The 21571-nt window shown below is 44.2% G+C and overlaps 1 protein-coding gene across 1 annotated transcript in view; it reads right to left on the bottom strand.

Annotated features, from left to right (window-relative positions):
• Positions 1-3655: 3655 nt before the first annotated feature.
• Mov10l1 (Mov10 like RISC complex RNA helicase 1) overlaps positions 3656-21571 on the bottom strand; it is a 66530-nt gene continuing 48614 nt past the window's right edge. The window contains exons 22-26 of the mRNA XM_051159375.1: positions 20023-20196; positions 11416-11565; positions 4668-4775; positions 3899-4036; positions 3656-3751 (exon numbers count right to left, since the gene is read on the bottom strand). Of these exons, the coding sequence (XP_051015332.1) occupies positions 3656-3751; positions 3899-4036; positions 4668-4775; positions 11416-11565; positions 20023-20196 (666 nt within the window). The remainder of the gene's footprint in view (positions 3752-3898; positions 4037-4667; positions 4776-11415; positions 11566-20022; positions 20197-21571) is intronic.

Genomic DNA, 21571 nt, shown 5'->3' with positions numbered 1-21571 from the left:
AGACATACATGCAGGCAAAATACCCATATACATAAAATAAAGACAAAAATCAATAGCATTAATGGAGTTGTCTTGTAATGGGGCAGCAATGCCCTCACTAGATACCAGAAGCTAACAACTAAGAAAGCCTTGTACCGGGTACGGGTTACTTCTTTTGGAGTTGCTGGCCCCTCAGTTTTTATAGGCCCCAAAATATTACAAGCTGCTACCACTGTTCTTGGTTACAGTGCGATTGTTCTTGGTCACCCTCCAGACCGTGATAGTGAGAGCCTATTGCTGAATACACCACATTCTTGAATCATGGGACATGAAGAAATTAAGCAGGTACTGACCTGGAAGCTCCATCCCTACTGGCTAACTTTCACAGTGCTAAAAGGCACTAGGCACACTACCAGGGAAGAAAAGTAATCAATAGACTTACCCACCTGTGACCCCTGAAAATTATAATAATGACTGCTCTGGTATGCACTGTGATGCAATAGTGGCATAAACATCATGCAGATAACCAACCATTTTCTGACTGGATTTAAGTCCTACTCCACAAGGTGAACCCCACACCTGGCAACCATTGTTGGGTCGGGACCTATGGCTAGATGGGTCACAGGCTGTATGGGAGAACACATTACTATTATTCTGGTAAATGGATGTAATTGGATTGAGTAATTAATGTATCTTTATATCCTCATCAGTGAAGCTTCTATTTGCGATGGGGGGTGATTAACACAGAGACCCACAACTGGCTAAAAGGAGTTGTTCTGTGCCCATCCCACGATTCCCACTCAGGAAATGGCTGTCCATTGCAACAACTGACCACGTCAACATTAGGCCAGGTGCCTGAGTGGGTCAGGTATCAAAAGCAAACTGAAGCTTCTGTGTCAAGCGTTTGCTTGGGCTTCCCTGGCAAGAATTCATCACTTGTCTTCTCGGGCCATGAGTGATTAATGTGAAATTCCATTTTAGGTAAGAAACAGAAAATATATGCCAGAAAGAAAGAAGATTTACATTTTCTTTCTTCAAGCATAGTATTTGGCACAATATTTTGAGGTTCAAATCCATGTAGAGTGGAAATGGAGGTTCAAGACAAAAAAAAAAGCACCATTTCTAGCTATGGAGGACATCCTTTTAAGAGGACAGTGTTGGTACAAAAAGTCTGTACTTTTTCTTCTCACAAGAGATATATAGGTTGCTCTGTTTTGCCTTAGAATGGCAAAACTTACAGTATGCTTGGAATGACATTGTAAGCAGCCTTTAAAAAATGAGAAACTGGGCTAGAGAGATAGGTCTATAGTTAAGGACATTGGCTGCTCTTCCAGAGGAACCAGCTTTGGTTCCTAGAACCCACATGGCAGCTGTAACTCCAGAGGATCCCACACTACTGTCTGGACTTTGCTGGCACTATATATAAAATACCCATACACATAAAGTAAGAATAAAAAAGCCGGGCATGGTGGTGCATGCCTTTAATCCCAGCACTCTGGAGGAAGAGGTAAGAGGAGCTCTGTGAGTTCGAGGCCAGCCTGGTTGACAAAGCGAGTCCAGGACAGCCAAGGCTGCACAGAGAAACCCTATCTCAAAAAAGTGGGAAAAAAACCTTATAAATCTAGTGATCCCTTGAGCTCTGTGCCCTGTACCTGTCTCACCTCTAGACATTCAGCTGGAGATGGAGCAGGAGTGGTTAGCCCTGAGCTGGGTAGAAAGGTGAAGCTCATGGGTTCTTGACTAACCTTGGCTGGGTACTCAGTTAGATTAGGTCTCGTCACTGATGGCCTGTGATCTACTTGACACTCCCAGGCAATGGCTTCCTTCCTGGAACCTGCTAGTTACCTCTTGGTGTTAGCTTTGTCCTAGTTCCTGCCTTCACTTGCTCATATAGCTACAGTGTAAGTTCTTTCTTGGGTGACCACACTGCAATTGAGTTTTGTCCAAGGGCAAAGGGTGACACAGGTGGATAGGCCACTAGAGAGCAATTAAGCTGAGAAGACTTACTGAGGGGCAGGCCAGCTGGCCTTAGCAGACAGTAGCTTCAATGACACAGAGTAAAATGTGTTACAGCGGGGCCCCAGAGGTGATGGGAAGTAAAAAGGTTATGGTTTTTCCTGGGATGGGAAGGAGCTGGTAAAGGGTTGTGACAACTGCTGACAGCACCACTATGGCTGCTGAGAGGAAAATAGAGAAAGTGCCTTGCCCATTGTGGTCCCTCAGGTGGTAGAGGCCCTTGAAATTTCCTCTGTGGGGATTGATTGTCCCTCTGCCCTGCTCATCTCTGTGCTCCAGCTAGCCAGGCCCAGTCCAAGGTGTGGAAGGAGAACACTGTAACAGGATGGTTAGAACAGAAGATCCTATGGCATCATACCAGCCTCTGTGGGAAATCTCTCCATGCACCCAGGACCTGGCATGGCCCCATCAGCCCCGTGGAAGGCTCCTGTCCTGTGCAGTAAGGGGTGCTGCAAGTGCGGGAAGACCCTCATCAGAGAGACACAGTTCTCACCTGCACTAAAGGGCTAAACCCCACGCTGCGCACCCTGGGTTCTGAAAGGCCCAGCCTCCAAGTGTACTTTTGGCAGCAGTGCCTACAGTAGACCATGGTAGAGCCGCAGCACCTATGCTGGCCCTTCTCCCAAGCTGGGGGAGGGAGCTTGGTGAAATTTTGTCTTTGCTTAGTGCCTCTGAGCACAGACTTCTAAGTTGAGTTAGGTCCTGTTCAGTTAGAAGCCTGTCTCACCTAACGTATGAAGGCTCTTAGAAGCTGGCATCTACCTCAATTCAGAGACAGGCAGGAAGGACAGGGGTCCAGTACAAGCCATGACTGACTGCCCCTTTCAGAAATATAGGCTCTAGGTGGGCATGGTTTCACCTAACATCATTCTTGGTCCTTAGGTGTTCCAACACAGCTGCGCCTGTTTTCAGGTGAGTGGAGCTGGTGGCCTTTCTTGCAGTTTCACACACATCTGGATCAGGACAGAGCAGATGATAGTGGAACCAACTCCAAAGATTGTAGCAAGCAGGGTGCAAAGAAAAGACAGGACCTTTATCACTGACATGGATGCATTCCGAGAAAGAAAGGGGTCTGGAGTTACTGGAGTGTTTATTTGGGGGGACGGTAGTGGCAGTGACTGCCCACTGGCAGAACAAACTGTTGTGAACCAAGGTCAGTACAAGGAAGCAGGAGCAGCTCAGCTGACTCAGTGATCCCACCTATACCAACATTCAGGTGTCAGGCTAGGAAGCCACAAGAGTCACAGTCGAAGCCACAAGAGTCACAGAAGACTGAAGCATGGCTGGACTGAGGGTTCACAGGGGGAGGCACAAGCTCGCTCTGTTGTAGCTACTGTCTGTTCAACAGGCCAGACTCTCCTGTGTCCACAGATCCTGGCATTGCCACGTAGCCACAGCTTGTGTGGAGAAGTGAGCACATGGAGCCACACTCTTTCCTCAACGGTGTTTCTCCACCAGTGCTTTGTTTACCTGTTTAGGTACATAAGGGTTGGGTGACATTGACCACTAAGTATAGGACAGTGGCAGCTGTAGCCCAGGGGTCAGGAAGAGTAAAAAAGCATCCAGCCTGTTTGGTGTGTGGGATCTTGAGGGAGAATCAGTATGGGAGGGTCGGGGAGCCCTACAGCCAGCCCGCTGTTTAGGAAGTAGACAGGAGTGCTCACTTTTGGAGAGCCTGGAGTTCGGGAGGTAGATCACACCCTGTGTAGACACCGTTGGTAACACTGTACTCTAGCAGCGCTCCAAAACAGGGATCCTGATGAAAACCAAGGAGAGCCAAGTAAGTGAAGGCCTGGAGTCTCCTGGTGCCAGGCCATGTTTGAGTTAAGAGGGCATTTCCTGTGACTGTATCCTTCCCTTCCCCCAAACAAGACAATGGTAGCCCAGTGTCCTGCAGACTCACTCTGACAAGCACATGAGGATTTCCCAGAACGATCAGCAATGCTTTGGGTCTTGTGATTGCAACATTAAATCTTTTTGAATTGGACAAGAAACCCAAGAAGTAACGGTCATCTTCAAATCTATCTTCATTTGACCGCACCTAAAGATACAAAGATAAATAAAAATTGTATGTTAAAATTTTTTTCTTGATACACAAAAACAGGTTAAGAAACAACATAACCTCATTTATGTTTAAAAATGAGGCAGGACTGCTACCAGCAGTGTTCAGTCTACAGGCAGGAAGACCCCAGATGCCAATAGTTTGTTAGATAGTAGAGTTTCTTTGTTTGCTTTTCTGTGTAGCCCTGGCTGTCCCTGAACTCATTCTGTAGACCAGGCTGGCCTCAAACTCACAAAGATATATAGCCATGGCTGTTATAGAACTCACTATGTAGACCAGGCTGGTTTCAAACTCGAAGAGATCCACCTGCTTCTGCTCCCAAAGTCCTGGGATTAAAGGCATGCACCACAACATCTGTCTTTCACTATATTATTCCTCCATACACTGGCTATTTCTTTCAGCTAGTTCTTTTACTTGGGCTCCTGATATTTGAGGTTTTGTTAAACAATGTCCTATATTCACCCCTTTTGTTAACACCTGAGTCTCCAGCCTACAGTGCAGTCTGATACACTGTGGATCAGTTTCTTCCATTTTATTTGAATGTATCTATCACTCACTAAGTAGCCAGCAATTTCAAGCACATGCAGCTGGCCACAAACAGAGCACTTACAGTGGAAATGACGATGACCAAGTACTCTTGTCCCTGGAACTCCTCGACTGAGCCAACCTTTATGTCAGTCAAATCCACATTTCGCAGAAGGATTTTTATTTTCTCCACCTTTAGAAAAGGTTAAAAGATTTAAAAAAGACATTGTAAAAAAAAAATCAAGATATTAATCTATTACAGTCATGATTAGGGTCTGAAATGCACTCCCTTTCCCCACTCATTCTTGAATCCTTGATCTACAGCAGTGTTTTGGGAAGCTGTGCAACTTTTAGAAAGTGGGCTCAGCTGTGGCTTACAAATCTTTGGACTAGCATGAGAACCTGAGCTCTTAATGGTGGCTCAAATTCAATGACGTGTTCCAGTCTTCAGCAGTTTTGTTCTGACCTGTTTCCCTTACATTCTAATTACTCAAACCCTTCTTGGGACCATGTGGGGATGTGCAGGGGATGTGAGAGGCAACATTCTCAGACCATACCTCTTCAGCTAGGCGCCTTTGATGCCACTGCGAAGGCCCTAATGGGGTGGATGCTGGAGAATTCAGTCAGCTTTTCTGGCTTTTTCCAACAGGGATACACAGAATCAGCTGCTCCAGTTTTGTGACAAGTTGACATTTGAGTAATGATTTTCAAACTTGTCTTGGTAATTCTTAGCTGTGACATCTTTTTCATGAATTTTAAAAATCTCATCTATTTCCCTAAAAATACATATTTTCCTCTTTGGTAGCATCTATCAATATGTTGTAACTGTTTGATTTGTAAGTGTTGTTCATTAAAAAAAAAAAAAGAAAACAAGCCGGGCGTGGTGGTGCACACCTTTAATCCCAGCACTCAGGAGGCAAAGGCAGGCAGGTCACTATAAATTTGAGGCCAGCCTGGTCTACAAAGTGAGTCTAGGACAGGCAAGGCTACACAGAGAAACCCTGTCTCAAAACAAAACAAAACAAAACAAAAACCAAAACAAACAAACAAACAAACAAACAAATCCCATCACTCCCAGTGTGCTCTCTGCTTGGGAACCACTTTGTTCCATCACTGTGAACTCCAGAACTGCCAAGGCCAATCACTTTCTTTTGTAAGTTGCCTTGGTCATGGTGTTTTGTCACAGTGACAGAAAAGTGACTTAATACATCACCTTGTCAGCTGTACCCCACAGAGGGTAAGTGGCAGGAACAGCTGTGGACAGCAGTGTAGGAAGGGACTGAGGAGCAACTTGGGATTGCACTGGATGGGAACACTGGGGACTAAAGAAGATACCCCTGGTAGTTCTCAGCCAACCTATTTTCTTGCTTACCAGCAGGTCTGACTACCAATGCGGATGTTACTTTTTTCTCTTGCCAAATGAGTGACACTTCTATAATGAGTTATATGTGCCCACACGTGTTACACTCTGAGTTGAATATGAGGATGAAACTGTAGTATAGGGGGATAAAAAGATGGTTCAGTGGTTAAGAGCACGGGCTACCCTTCCAGATGGCCTAGGTTCACTTCCCAGCACCCATATAAAGGCTCAGACCATGAGAAACTCCAGTTCCAAGAGATCTGACACCCTATTTTGGCCTCCTTGGACACTAAGTAATCATGTGGTACACAGACATTGATGTAGGCAAAATACTTGTACAAATCGAAAGCCATAAAATAAAATGAAAAATACTGAGGGAATTTTCTTTTTCCTCCTCCTCCTTTTTTTTTCTGTTTTGTTTTGTTTTTTGATACAGGGTTTCTCTGTGTAGTCTTGGCTGTCCTGGACTCACTTTGTAGACCAGGCTGGCCTTGAACTCACAGTGATCTGCCTGCCTCTGCCTCCCGAGTGCTGGGATTAAAAGCGTGTGCAAGCATGCCTGACAAGGGAATTTTCTTTCTTTATATTTTTTTCTGAGACAGGGTTTCTCTGTGTAGCCTTAGCTGTCCTGGACTAAGTTTGTAGACCAGGCTGGCCTCGAACTCATAGCGATCCTCCCAAGTGCTGGGATTAAAGGCATGTGCCTCCACGCCCGGAGGGAATTTTCTTAAAAGATGTATTTATTTATCATATACACCAGAAAGGGCACAAGATCTCATTATAGACGGTTGTGAGCCACCATGTGGTTGCTGGGAATTGAACTCAGGACCTCTGGAAGAGTAGCCGGTACTCTTAATCACTGAGCCATCTCTTCAGCCCAAGGGCATTTTTTAAAAGGTAGTATAAAGGATTATGGATGTAGTTCAATGTTTCAAACCTTGTCTACTTACTGTGTGCACAAGGCCCTGTTTGATCCCCAGCACACAACACAAAATGCAAAGGGTTGCATTTAAGCTGGGTATCAGGGCACTTGGGAGATTGAGGCAGTATGCTCATGAGTTTGAGGCTGGCCTGGACTACGAAATGAGTTCTAGGCCAGTCTGGGATCCATGGAGAAGCCCTATCTTTAAAAAATCAGAAGCTAGAGAGAGGGCTCAAAAGTTAGAGCACTGCCTGCTCTTCCACAGGACCCAGAATTGACTTCCAGCTCGCAACTAGTTACAGGGCACCTGACGACCTCTTCTGGCCCCTACAGGCACTGCATGTATGTGGTGCAGAAGACACAGGCAGGGAACACACCATACACATAAAATAACCAATCTTTAAAATAGGAACAAAGTGAACACTAACAGACTCCTGGTCAGTCCCATAAAAATTAGCAGAACAGAGAGACCCTGAACAGCTATGCAATGACCAGGATCAGTGTGGAAGTCTGTTCAGTCTAAATCAGTGCAGTCTGGAGGGCTGAGCCGAGCCTCAAGGATAGGTTGAAGGCCTGTGGCACTGGGCCAGCCTGATGTCACACTAGTGGTTTCCCTGGAGTATCTACTGGTATCCATAAAGGGCTTTAGGTCCAAACAAGACCTAGGCAAGACAGTAACAATTGAGTGAGGAGACAGACACGTCAACTTCCACAAAGCAACCATACAGTTTCACATTCAGTGCTCTGGAAATAACCACAGTCTAGCAAGTGTCAATGCTTCTCAACTTTGGGTAAAAACAATGGGAGTCTGTGCTGTGGTCTGTGGGGCTCTTCTATCTGCCTGTCAATGTAACCTTGGAGACAAGCAGGCATGGAGAGCCAAGAGCCCTACTCAGGCTGGAAAGATGGCTCAGCTATTAAAAGCTAGGCTCACAACTAAAACAAAACCAAGAAAAACAAACAGAAATAAGAAAAGAAAATAAAAAGTTGTTCCCAGAACCCACAGATGTCTTTCCTGCTACCAAAAACCAACCAACCAACCAACCAATCAAACAAGTAAAATCCCCTCCATTCCTTAAGGTGAGGCTGAATGTATTACTGAGGCTATGCATGGCTGAGGAGACCCAAAAGAGCCCGGTGGGAAGCACCAGCCTGGGAACACTCAAGTGGCCTAGGACTGTATGGAAAGGCATCTGAGGATAGCTATTTGGTGAGTGGCTGCCATATCTGCTCAAGGTGAAGAGTACAGCCACTGCTGAGAGCTGGTAACCCACTACGCTGGGCTTGTACTCCCCTAGAAACCAAGTTTAAAAACAATGATGAAGCTGGGTGTGGTGGCGCACACCTTTAATCCCAGTACTTGAGAGACAGAGGCAAGTGGATTGCTGTGAGTTCAAAGCCAGAATCCCAAATTCTGGGATTAGAAGGCTGGAGCCACCTTGGCTGGATCAACTTCACTCATTTTTCTTCTTGGTTATCTTTCAGTGATTTGTCATCTCAGACTTTGAACTCTGAAATCTCAGCTGGGTATTTATTCCTTCTGCCCTTAATGGAGTCTCTGCTACGGCATTTGCACATGAAGTTTTTTAATGTTATTGAGACACATTGGTAATAGTTCAACACCTGAGGACTCCTGTTCCCTCATACCTTTCTTCTTGAGTGTATGTCACATTTTCAGTTTCTTGAATGTTTTTTAAACTCTTGTTGAGAACTAGAAATTTTAGAAAACACAGTAACTTTGGATTCTGATTTCCACCCTAAAGGCTGTTGTGCTTTATCCTTATTTGTTTCTTTGATTCATAATTTCCTCAGCTCTGGCTGTGGCATCTATTTCTTCCTGGTGTGTTTCCCTGTTGAGTTTGACCTTCTTTGTTTTTGTTTGTTTGTTTGTTTGTTTTTTCAGCTGTCCTTGGAACTGAACTCAGTTTGGTAGCTTGGTAGCAAGAGCTTTAACCTGCTGAACCACTCTGTCAACCCAAATATTACTTTAGTAATAAATAGTACTTTAAGTAGTGAACAAGAACATAAAAATATTTATCCCTGAGCTGGAGAGATGGCTCAGTAGTTAACAGCACTTGTTACTTTTGCAGGGAACCTGGGCTCAATTGCCAGCACCCACTCACAACCACCTGTAACTCCAGTTCCAAGAGGCCTGACGCCTTCTTTTGGCTTCCTATGTACCAGGCATACATACGGCATACATATAATAATGCAGACAAAACACTCAAAAATAAATCTTAAAAAGTCTGGCCTCAAAATTCAGCCAAATACATGGACTTGGTTTTTTTTAGTGAAATTGTTTTGAGTTTTGCTCCATTTGATGTTGGCTATTGGGGCTTGCTGTATATCACATTTATTATGTTCAGGTATGTCCCTTGTATGTCTGATCTCTCCGAGACTTTTATCATGAAGGGGTGTTGTATTTTGTCAAAGGCTTTTTCAGCATCTAATGAGATCTTCCTTTTTTTCTTTTTTCAGTTTGTTTATATGGTGGACAAGTTTTCATATGCTGGACCATCCCTGCATCTCTGGGATGAAGCTTAGTTGATCATGGTGGATGATGTTCTGTCGTGTACTTAGATTCCATCTGCAAGTATTTTATTGAGTGTTTCTGCATCAATTATTTATGAGGGAAATTGGCCTGTAATTCTCTTTCTTTGTTGAATCTTTATGTGGTTTGGGTATCAGAGTGACTGTGGCCTCATAAAATGAATTTGGCAATATTCCTTCTGTTTTAATTTTGTGGAATAATATGAGGAGTATTAGTATTAGCTCTTTTTCTTGAAAGTCTGGTAGAATTTTGTGCTAAAACCATTTGGCCCTGGGCTTTTTTAGTTGAGAGACTTTTAATGACTGCTTTTATTTCCTTAAGGGTTATAGGACTATTTAAATTGTTTATCTGATCTTGATTTAACTTTGGTAAAAAAAAAAAAAAAGTGGTATCTATCAAGAAAATGGTCCATTTATTTTAGATTTTCCAATTTTGTGGAGCACAGGTTTTTGAAGTATGACTTAATGATTCTTTGATTTCCTCAGTGTCTGTTGTTATGTCCCCCTTTTTTGTTTCTGATTTTAGTTTGGATATTTTCTATCTTTTAGTTAGTTTGGCCAAGGAATTATCAATCTTTTGATATTCTCAAAGAACCAGTTCTTTGCTTTATTTTTCTTTGTATTGTTCTGTTTGTTTCTATTTTGTTGATTTTTATCCCTCAGGTTGATTATTTCCTGCCATCTACTCCTCTTGAGTGTTTGCTTCTTTTTGTTCTAGAGCTTTTAGGTGTGCTGTTAAATCGCTAGTATGAGATCTCGCCAATTTATTGACGGTGTGTAGTGCTGTAAGCTTTCCTCTTAGCAAAGCTTTCATTGTCTATGTTGTATATTTTTTGTTGTTGAATTCTAGGAAGTCTTTACTTTCTTTATTTCTGCCTTGACTCAGAGGCCATTGACTAAAGAGCTGTTCAGTTCCCATGAGTTTGTAGGCTTTCTATTGTTTCTGTTGTTGGTGAAGTCCAGCTTTAATCCAGGGGATTATTTCAATTTTCTTGTATCTGTTGGGGCTTGCTTGTGACAAAGTATATGGCCAATTTTAGAGAAGGTCTGTGAGGTACTGAGAAGAAGGTATATTCTTCTGTGTTTGGGTGAAATGTTCTGGGGCTAGAGAGTTGGCTCAGTGGTTAAGAGCACCGTCTGCTCTTCCAAATGTCCCAGGTTCAATTCCCAGCACCCACATGGCAGCTCACAACTGTCTGTAACTCCAAGATCTGACACCCTCATACCAATGCAATTTAAAAACTAAATAAAAATATTTTTAAAAAGATGGTGTTATTATTAAAAAAAAAAAGAAATGTCCTGTATAGATCTGTCAAGTCCATTTGATCCATAATGCATGTTAGCTTATTTCTCTGTGTAGTTTTTGTCTGGATGACCTGTCCACTGGTGACAGTCGGGTACTGAAGTCTCCCACTATTAATGTGTGATATTAGAGGAATGATTTAAATTTTAGTAATGTTTCTTTTACAAATGTGGGTATCCTTTCATTTGTAGTATAGATGTTCAAAATTGAGACAGGAACTCAACTACTGAAACTTGTGTTTGGTATGAAAGGCACCTCTACTCACAGTATAGCTCCAGAACATGTAAGCAAGCATGGATAGTTTCTGGTTGTCACAATCTATAGAGAGCTTTATAGGGCCAGCAATGATGTCTTACAATCCTATGTGGAAACGTCACCTCACAAATGCCAACAGCATTCATCATCTTTGAGAACTATTGGTTAGGGACTGGAGTGGACAAGCTTTCTTCTTTTTCTTTGAGACAGGGCCTCACATCATACCCCAGATTGGCCTAGAACATAAATAACTCTGTAGCCTGTCTTTGCTACTTTGTGGGTTCTTCTTTTTTCCCACATGTTAGCACTCCCCCTTTCACTCCATCACTAGACAGGAAAGAAAGAAGGATAGATGGGGGGGGGGGGAATCTTTGAATCTAATTTCTTTCTTCTTGTTTCTTTTTTGACTTCTAACTAACAAGGCAGAGTACTGGTGGGCTTACCTGCTTCCGATAGGGTGTGATGACACCAATGTCCTTGGAAGACACTTGGCTGGAGATACTCCGGGCCAACAGGCAACAGTACCGCATGACCTGGACAGCCTCAGCTGGGCTGAACCATGAGGGGCTTCTCCCTTCACGAGCCTCATTTCCCTGAGTTAGTGAGAAGATAAAATGTCATTTACCCAGTGATGTTTTATCAAGTAAGTACTGGGAACACACAGTAAACACAACAGGGAAAAAAAAACCACTACTCTTATACAGAATTTATAATCTAGCAGGGAAATTATAAAATAATTTGAAATTTTGAACCATCATTTTATTTTATTATTATTTTTTGGCCTCATCCAACTTTATTTTTTTATTTTTTCATTTTTGAGACAGAGTTTCTCTGTGTGTAGCCCTGGCTGTCCTGGACTTGTTTTGTAGACCAGGCTGCCTCCCAAGTGCTGGGATTAAAGGCGTGCGCCACCACGCCCCGCTGCCTCATCCAACTTTTATTCAACTAGAAGCAGCTGGCAACATGGCTGCATAAACTGTAGAAGGGAAACCAAGACAAGAGGGTAGATGAACATGGGGGGATTCAGAGAGGGGTGAGGAAAAGGGCAGAAGGGCAGGACAGAATGTGTGCGCAGCTAAGATTCTTGGGAGGCAGGTGCGCGCGTGTGTGCGCGCGCACACACACATACACATACAACTCTGGGCTGAGTTGGTGGCCACAGGAACATCAAGGAAAGACCAAGTTCTTTGAGACATTTCAGTCCTTCCTGTCATGAGGCAGCTGCCAAGAGGGGCCAGCCAGGAGATCTCAGACCTCTGCCGCCAGGGCTCACTGGCACTGAGCCAGGGCAGCTTTGATGGCAGTCACCAGTTTCTGGAACTTGCTTTCTGTATCCACACAGCCATCACCTCTTTTGGAGTGAACCAACTTCCTGCCTACTGTTATGTCAAAGAGCCCGGTGACCTGGGGAGTCCCCTCACCACAGATGTCCAGGCACCGGGAACTCAGGGTCTAGCGTCTCCTTGAGCTGGAGACACACTCACGATACACGACTCGACAGCAAGCGCCACTGCTCCACATTGCATCCCACACAGTGTGAGGACCCGACCCATGAGCAACAAGGAGCTCAAGGTCTGCCTGAACCATCTTTTCAAATAAAAATGTGTTTTGTTTTCTTTCTTCAGACAAGGTCTTGCTATGTTGCCCTGGCTGGGCTGGAACTCACTGTGTAGAACAGGATGGCCTTGGCCTAAGTGCTGGGATTACAGGCATATGCTATCGTACCTGGCTAACAAAAAATGTTTTGAGACAGGGTCTCACCATGTAGCCCAAGTTGGCCTGTAACTTTCTATGTAGATCAGGTTGGCCTCAAACTCACAGAAATTCATTTGTCTCTGCCTCCCAAGGGTTAGGATTCAAGGTTTAGGTCAGTATGCCTAGCCTAGAACCATATTACATGCTACACAAGTAAAGGACTGATTGTATAAATCTACCATTTTCAGGGCAGGAATGGTGGCATATCCCTTTAATCCCAGCACTTGAGAGAGGTGTAAACACATGGATCTCTGTGAGTTCAAGGCCAACCTGGTCTCCATAACAAGTTGCAGGACAGCCAGAGCGATATAATAGAGAGACCCTGTCTCAAAACAGCAGCAACAATCCCTCCACACCCAAACAGACAACAAAACCCCCAAGTCTACTATTTGGGGATTTGTGGTAGGGGAGAATGTCATGGAAGAATTCCTTCATGTAACTTAATCAATGATGGGTGGGCAGGAATTGTGTGGCAAAGAGCCCCCCACACTAGAGGACTGCTGACATGGTCATTTAGGGCTCTGACATGAAACAGCTCACAGCTCACTAGACCAAGAGAGAAGCCACTGTGACTGATGCCCACAGGAATATGAGAGCAGATGGCGGAGCTGGCCAGTAGTCTTCACAGGCTGCAGTAAGGCAGTGGCCTACTACTACTACTACGGTCAGGGGTTGTTTTTCCCCCCACTTTAGCTACAGGACTGTTTGCTTCAGCTAACTCCAGCTATATCTTAAAGCTTTGTTTTTCCAAGACAGTTTTGTAAGAATAGGTATTTCTCAGCCTGAGGAAACCTTTCCTCAAAGCATGATGGAATGTTCTGTCATTGCTCTGTATGCTGCATTTTAAAAGATTTCTTTTTATTTGTTTGTATAAGCATATACGTGTGGGTACCCATGGATCTCTTGGAGTTGGAGTTACAGGTAGTTATAAAATGCCTAATATAGATGTTAGGAAGCAAATTCCAGTCCTCGACAAGAGCAAAAAGAACTCCTAACCACTGACCCATCTCCCTAGCCTCATGGCATTGCTTATGCTCAAAGGACACCACCCAACAGTGAAAAAATAACACAGAAGAAAATACTTGCAAATAATATAAGGCGTTAATATCCAAAATATACAGAACTCAGTGATAACCTTCCTCCCAATAAAATATGTGCCAAAGCCCTGAGCAGCACTGTGTTTTTGTAAAAGCTGAGGGCAGAAGAGTGCCTGCCTTAACCTCAGAACTGGGGGCAGAGGCCGGTGGCTCCTGGGAGCTAGCAGGCCAACCAGCTTAGATAAAACAGCAAGTTTCAGTCAGGTATGGCAGCATTCATCTTTAATTCTATATATATTTAATTCCAGTGCTTGGGTGGCAGAAAAATATGCATCTCTGTGAGTTCGAGGCCACCCAGAGCCATATGCTATGACATGGATAACCCTGAGGACATTATGTTGAGTGAAATAGCCAATCATAGCAATATGACTGTATGATCCACTTATAAGAGGTTGACAGAGTTTTCAAATTCATAGAGAGCTGCCACAGGTAGGGCAAGTGGGGAACTCAGACTTCGTAGGACAGTTTCAGTTTTGCAAGATGGAAAGGTTCTTAAAATTGTTGGACAAAAAAATATGTATATATTTAACAGTACTGAACCTCACACTTAAGAATGGTTAGCACGGTAAAGTGTATGATGTGCATCTCACCGTGATTTTACAAGTCAACAAAAGCTGGGCGTGGTGGTGCACACCTGTAATCCTAGCACTCGGGGAGGCAGAGGCAGGTGGATTTCAGTGAGTTTGAGGCCAGCCTGGCCTATAAAGCAAGTCCAGGACAGCCAAGGCTACACAGAGAAACCCCGTCTGGGGGGGGGGGGGGGGGAGAGAAAAGAAAAGTGAACAAAGCTAGGTGTAATAATGCACACCTATAATCCCATCACATGATCTGCGTGTGAGGTCAGCTGGACACTTAGCAAGACCCTGTCTCCTAAAATTCAATAAAGCAAAAAAGAAAACACAAGATAAAAGCCATAATAATTTTAATTATCTTTTAGTATAGTCTGTTTTTTGTTTTGTTTTCTTTGCTTCTTTTTTTTTTAAGAGAGAGAAGGTTTCTTTGTCTAGCCTTGGCTGTCCTGGGCTCGATCTTTAGGTCAGGTTGGCCTTGAGCTCATTAGAGATCTATTTGCCTCTGCCTTCTAAGTGCTGGGATTAAAGACATGAGCCACCATGCCCGGGGGAACAAGTATTCTTAAACCACCGAGCCAACTTGCTACCCTGCCCCCGCCCCCTTTTTTTAAAGACAGGGTCTCACAATATAGAAAGGCTGGCCTGGAATTCATGGAAATCTGCTGACCTCTGCCTCCTGAGTGTTGAGGTTAAAGGCATGCATCACTACACTGAGCTTTAGAAGTTTAAAGCTGATGAGAAAAATTCAACCAATCGCAAAGAATCAAGTAGGAAAATACGGAAAATGTGGAAATAACAGTAATAAAGGTAAAGAAGAAATAATAAAATACACCAATGCCAGGCATGGTCCTTTAATCCCAGCACTCGGGAGGCAGAGGCAGGTGATCTCTGTGAGTTGGAGGCCAGCCTGGTCTACAGAGCGAGTCCAGGACAGCCAGGGATCTATGTAGCAGAGAAACCCTGTCTTCAAAAACCAAAACCAACAACAACAGCAACAACCCACCAGAGAGTGGCTGATTTGACTAAGTTGGATTAAATATGACACCCAGCTGCTTCTAAGAAAAACCTAAAATAAAATACAATGAATAGCCTGTGAATCTGAGGCCAGCCTGGTCTATATAGTGAGTGAAGCCCAGGCTGAGATACATGCTGAGACCCAGTTTCAAACAAACAAGCAAACAAACAAGCAAAATACAATGAATAAAAATTAAATTCAAAGCCACCCTCAGCTATGAATTACAAAAGGCCCTTTTTCAAGACATCCAAAGCAAACAAACAAAAAGCCCTACCAGAATTAGAAAGGAGGGCCAGGCACAGGGGTGTACAGCTTTAATCACAGCACCCAGGAGGTGGAGACAGGCATAGGTCAGTGAGATCAAGGGCAGACAGAGAGCCACATGGTGAGACTCTACCCAGAGGTACCAAACTAAACTAAACAAAAAAGACCAAAACAACTCCCCCCCCCACCCCACAAAAACCCTAAGCTATTGAGCCTTAAGAAAGGTACTTTTTGTCAGATATGGCAGCTCCAAGTTTATAATCAAAACACTTGGAAGGTGGAGAATGGTTGGTGGAAGGACTGCAGACTCCACAAACAATACAGCCTATTTCTGTTGCCCACAGTTGCCTCCCAGAGATTGAAGTTAAGTCCTTATTACTGAAGACATCATGCACTTTGGACACAGGACTTGGAGGATTCAAGCTGGATCTGACCCAAAAGCCTCCTCGAGGATTAGATGTCATAGTAACAGAAGGTGCTATCCAACAGTCCTGCACAGCGGTGACACCTATGACCCACAACCGTGACCACCCAGGGAAGATATCCCTAACGGTGTAACAATGGTGCTCATATCTTGGTGGTTGCCAACAGCTGTCTAATTAAATTAAGAACTGCTAGCAGAAGGGAAATTGTGCCTGGTACTGGAAACCCACCCAGCTTCTCGGGGCTAATGAGGTTATGGGTCTTAGAGGAGAGACCTATCACCATCACTTTACTAAATTAGCCTAATTCCTAACTACACCCTAAATATTCTCACAACTCATCAAAGAAGCTTCTCTTTGCAGCACAGAGCATTACAGAAAACCACAACTGCTCAAAATTCAGAGATTCAAAATTCGGAGTGCCCAGATACAACACAACTGTCCACCTAACGCCCAGGGGTCATTGTGGAAGAGGGGACTGCAAAGGCTGTGGAGCCAGAGGCCCAGGAGATCTTCTGTGAGGTCATGTCTTCCCGAAATGACAGGGCGGCTGCATCCATGGCAGCTCAACAGTGTGGATGTCTAAATAAGATCCAAAAATGTCACCAAAAGTCATGCTTTTGTGAAAGGGGAAAGCTCACTGGATCCCACCCCCAGACAAAGAACTATAGGCACTTAAGGACTGGTGCTCATGTGGGAATTAGGATGAACCCTCTAATTGATTATGATATCAAGTGGTCAGCCCTGAAATCATACACAGACTCAGCAGGTAATACATATTTATACATATATGTAACAATAACAAGGAAAAAGAGGCCATGAATTTGAGAGGGTTACATGGAAAGGGAATGCATGGAAAGGTTTGGAGAGAGGAAAGGGAAGGGAGGAAGTGATATAGTTATGTAAAAGTAGCTTTTACTCTCCTGGATCAATTGTTGGCCTAGGCCTACTCCTGGAAGCTTCTAGCCTCTGTACAATCTAACCTAGGCCTAGAATGTTTTCAGCCTCTGAGACTTGTGCAAACTGACTTATTAAATCTGCCTTCTCTCGGCCTGGAACTGCTCTGCTTGTCCTCAAACTACCTCAGCAATCTGCTCTAATCTTTTGGCTCATTCTATCTTTTCCTGGGTTCTCTCTCTGCAACCCATCTCTCTACTACTGTCCTGGTAAAACTGCCTCCTCTCTGAAAAACTGCCTCTTAAGTAGCTTCCCTTTCCTCTCTCTTCTCGTGAGAGTTGGGCATATCCTATTCTGTCAAATCTTCTCTGATTCATCATCTCTTCTGCCACTCAATTAGACATCATTTTCAAACATGAGTGCTTCCTTCTACAAACTAACTTTACCTTCCTTTTTTGAGATTAAAGGTGTGTACCACCACACCTAAACCCGAGCTTTTCTTTACCTGATACTTGCTCTATACCAGGATGGCCTTGAACTCAGATCTGCTTGTCTCTGTCTCCTGGATTAAAGGCGTGTTTGTATTCCAGTCAGATCACACAGACCTAGAAGATCCTTGGATGTGATCTCTTGCCAACTGCATTATAGATCTAGAAGGTCTTTGGATGTGATCTCTTACCAGAACAGCCATGTTCTGAATTAACATTCGTCTACATAATTATATTTTAATAAAAACAATTTAAAAACTAATAAAATAAGAGATAAGTAAGGTAAGGCAGCAACAAGAAGAGTGCCTAAGATACAAGCTGGAAATAATGAAGCAAGAGAGATAAAGAGAGAGCAGTCCATCCTGGTTTCTTATTTGCACGAGAGGATGACAATAATGTTGCCATATAGAAGTGAAAGAGGTTTCCGGTTCTATGGGCCTTACAGTCCTGTTCAGTGCTGCACTAAAGCAAAAAGCAGCATAGCTCAAGTGGCCTATGAATAACACAGTACACTTCTCTATGACACTTCCACATGGCAAAGAAGCACCAGCTTCTTTTGTGCCTGTTTTGGGGAATCTAGGGTAGTCAGCCCTGCCCCAAGCATGCTGTCAAACACCTTACTAAGCAATTCTGTCTGGTACATCCAAAGCACAGGTGGGCACGAGGACATTCTGTGTCTTGTCACTAGAGGGCCAGGCCTGCCAGCAACACTGCAGCCAACACACAGGGATGTGATCCTTTCTGCTCTAGTTGGCGTGGACCACACTCTCTGCTGGACATACTGCCTTGGTCCACTTAAATTCTCAGGACCTAGGAAAGAACTTAGCAGGTAATTTGGCATTTAGAAAATACTGAAATGTGACTAAATTAACTTTAGTGATATCTGATGGTTTTCCATGGTTGCCACATCCGTCAGAATATAAAATGGACTTTCTTACAGCAGAGGCAGGGCTCTGCCCTCAGCAGCTTCCTGGTCTCAGTTCTTCCTACGGTCTATCCAGATCGCTGTCTTATCCAGCTGCTCCCCAGTGACCGTGTCCCTGTGGCATAGCTAGACACAGTCTGCTTGGCTGGCACTGCACAGACTACACAGACTATGCCCACCTCCCATCGCTACATGATTTCCAGGAACTCTGTCAGCCTGATCCAGACCCACCACTTAAAAGTGTCCATAGAAGCCAGACCTGCGCTTCCCTGTGTAATCCCAGCACTAAGGAAACCAAGAGGAAAGGATTTTTAGTTCAAGATCGCCTGGGTTGGCAAGACTATTGGCAAGACAAGGCAGGGGATATGATTGTAGAAAATTTGTCACATATGCATGAAGTTCTTGGTTTGATCTCCATGCAGCACTGAATAAACCAAGTATGGTGGTGCATGCCTGTAACACCTAGCACTTGAGACAGAAACAGTGGGATCACAGTTCAAGGTCACCCTGAGCTATTCAAGACCAACCTGGTATACATGAGATACAAAACAAAACAACAAAACACTTGCCCATGAGAACCCTGGTGAGATATAACCCTGGTGCGCAGGTCCCTATTTCTTCCTCTCCCCGAGGGTGTCCCCAACCTTCATACATGACTTTCAGGTTGCCATGTACTCCCAGGGCCTGTTGATAATAAAATCTATATTTCCATCTTGTTTCCCAGTGACTGATAGGCACTTTCCTCTTAAAATCCTCTATATTGGGCCAAACATGGTAGTGCATGTTTTTAATCCCAGTACTCAGGAGGCAGAGGCAGATGGATCTCTGTGTGTTCAGTGCCCATCTAGTCTACAAAGTGGGTTCCAGGTAGTTAGAGCTACACAGTAAAACCCTATGTCAAAAAGATCCTCTTTATCCACTGCTGTTTTTGAACTATGTTCCATCAACCTGCACCTTTATTGTAAACTATACATGCATATACACGTACACATGCACCCCACACTTTGTCTTTGTGGTACTAAGGACGGATCCCAGGGTCTTACACATGCTAGGCAAGTATTCTACTAGTAAGCTCCAAATTTAATATATATTTCATACTGGACACTTATGTACTCTAACTTTGTAGTATGTTTTGTAACATACCAAATCTAATGATTCATTTGTCTGGCTCTTTGGCAATATTAAAAATTGAATCTAGGACTGTATTAACTTTTTTATAAAACATTTTGAATTGTCATTAAATAGTTCTCATGAAAACCTGTGGTGATTTGTTTGTTTTTGAGACAGAGTTTCTTTTTTGTGAGTTTCTTTTTTGTGTAGCTCTGGCTGTCCTGGAACTTACTCTGTAGACAAGGCTGACCTCAGACTCAGAGATCTGCCTGTCTCTGTCTCTGCCTCCAGGTGCTGGGATTAAAGGCGTGTACCACTGCCTTACACTTAAGAGATCAGCACCTGCCCTCCCCCACCTCAGGCTTAGCTAATGCAGTACAGATGAGAGACACAGACCATTGTGCATCACACAGTATGGTCGTTCTTTGAACCAAGGTGCCTCCTCCTCCCTTCTCTTCCTGGATCACCTGATGAAGGAAGCACTCAGCGGTCACAGCAGACTTACTCTCACTCCATGGAAGATGAGAGGGAAGTCTTTTCTGGGCAGCTTCTCCCAGCCCAGCAGTGAAGTCACTACTTTAGGGTCAGCACAGACCTCAAGTTCTCTATGATAGAACAGGCGAGAGGGCAGGGCCAGCAGGGCGGAGTGGGACCTGTAGTTCTTCACTAGCTTGGTGACCTGTAGGGAGAGGATAGGCATAATCACAAGTGGTCAAGACCACACAGCTCTTGGTCAGCTTTTCTCCCTGTTGTCCTTGTAATGCAAACTTGAAATAAACACCTTAATGTTGACTCCTGTCACTCCTGCCTAGTTATCTCATTAGCTTGAAATCTGATGCCAGGCAAAGTTTCTCAGTTGATTCTGAACCTCAACAATCCATTTTAAGAGAAAAGATAAACATGAGGAGGGACATGTGGGTGCCTTTTAAGTGGGTGCCTTTAAATGAAGCCCCATGAAGCTCTGAGGCAAGAGTAAGAGCTGTCACAGCCCGGGGACAGTCTTGGTTATGAGGACAGCATCACTGTGAGGAAAATGCTTTTTGCCACCAACTGCTTGGGAGTTGATGCAACACAAGGATCTGTCCTTGTTCCTGGCTGCGATGGTCAATTGTCACTGTCAACTTGACAAGATTTGCAATCGCCTAGGAATCACATCTCTGGGTGACTCTGTTGAAGGTCTCTAAAGAGGTTTAATTAAGGTGGGAAGATGTCTGAATGTGGGTGGCACTGACTCATGGCTGCAGTCCTACACTGAATAAAAAGGAAAATGGAGGAAGCCAGGTGAGCACTGGCATTCACGTCTTTCTCTGCTTTCCAAGGACAGATGCCTCATGCCACCATGCCTTCCTTGCCATGTCGAATTATCCCCTCAAATGGAGAGCCAAAACAAATTCTTTCTCCCTGAAAATACCTGACAGTTGTCCCTGTCAGGCATTTGTCAGAGCAATTGAAGTACAATATCAATTTTACTGGCAAAAGGCCTGTTAGCCCAGGGCAAAAGCTGTATTTCATCTAAAAGAGCAGAATGTGCCCCTGTGAAGATTCACAGCAGCTTGCACCAGCACAGACGACAAGGGAAAGGGGAGGAAACCACTTCTTTTTCAGCAAAGGAGCTGCACTGTGCCCAGGTGCACATGCGATGTGTGAGAATGTGTCATTGCCCATGGGCAGCGCAGCTTTCAGGCATCCTCTCTGACCAGCAGATGCCACATCATCCTGGAGGCATCTCCATGTGTCCCTCTGCTCCAGAGACAACAGACACCCTTCTGACGTGTGGCATCCCAATGATTCTCCTCAGCCTGAAGAATCACAACACACAGTCACCCCTTGATTCTCCACGGAGAAAAGGGCCATCTCTTTGAAACCTTTCCTGACTGCTATGCCTCATCAACACCAGGACACAAGTGCAGATGGAAATCTGTTTAATGATAATAGGTAAGTTTAGAGGATGATTTCTATTTTTTGTTTTTCAACACAGAGTTTCTGTGTAGCTTTGGCTGTCCTGGAGTTACTTTGTAGACCAAACTGGCCTCGAACTCACAGAGATCCACTTG

Source organism: Acomys russatus, chromosome 17 (assembly GCF_903995435.1).
Source record: "Acomys russatus chromosome 17, mAcoRus1.1, whole genome shotgun sequence".
Taxonomy (NCBI): domain Eukaryota; kingdom Metazoa; phylum Chordata; class Mammalia; order Rodentia; family Muridae; genus Acomys; species Acomys russatus.
The sequence above is the reverse complement of the archived record's forward strand: the minus strand, read 5'-3'. Positions and strand labels throughout refer to the sequence as shown.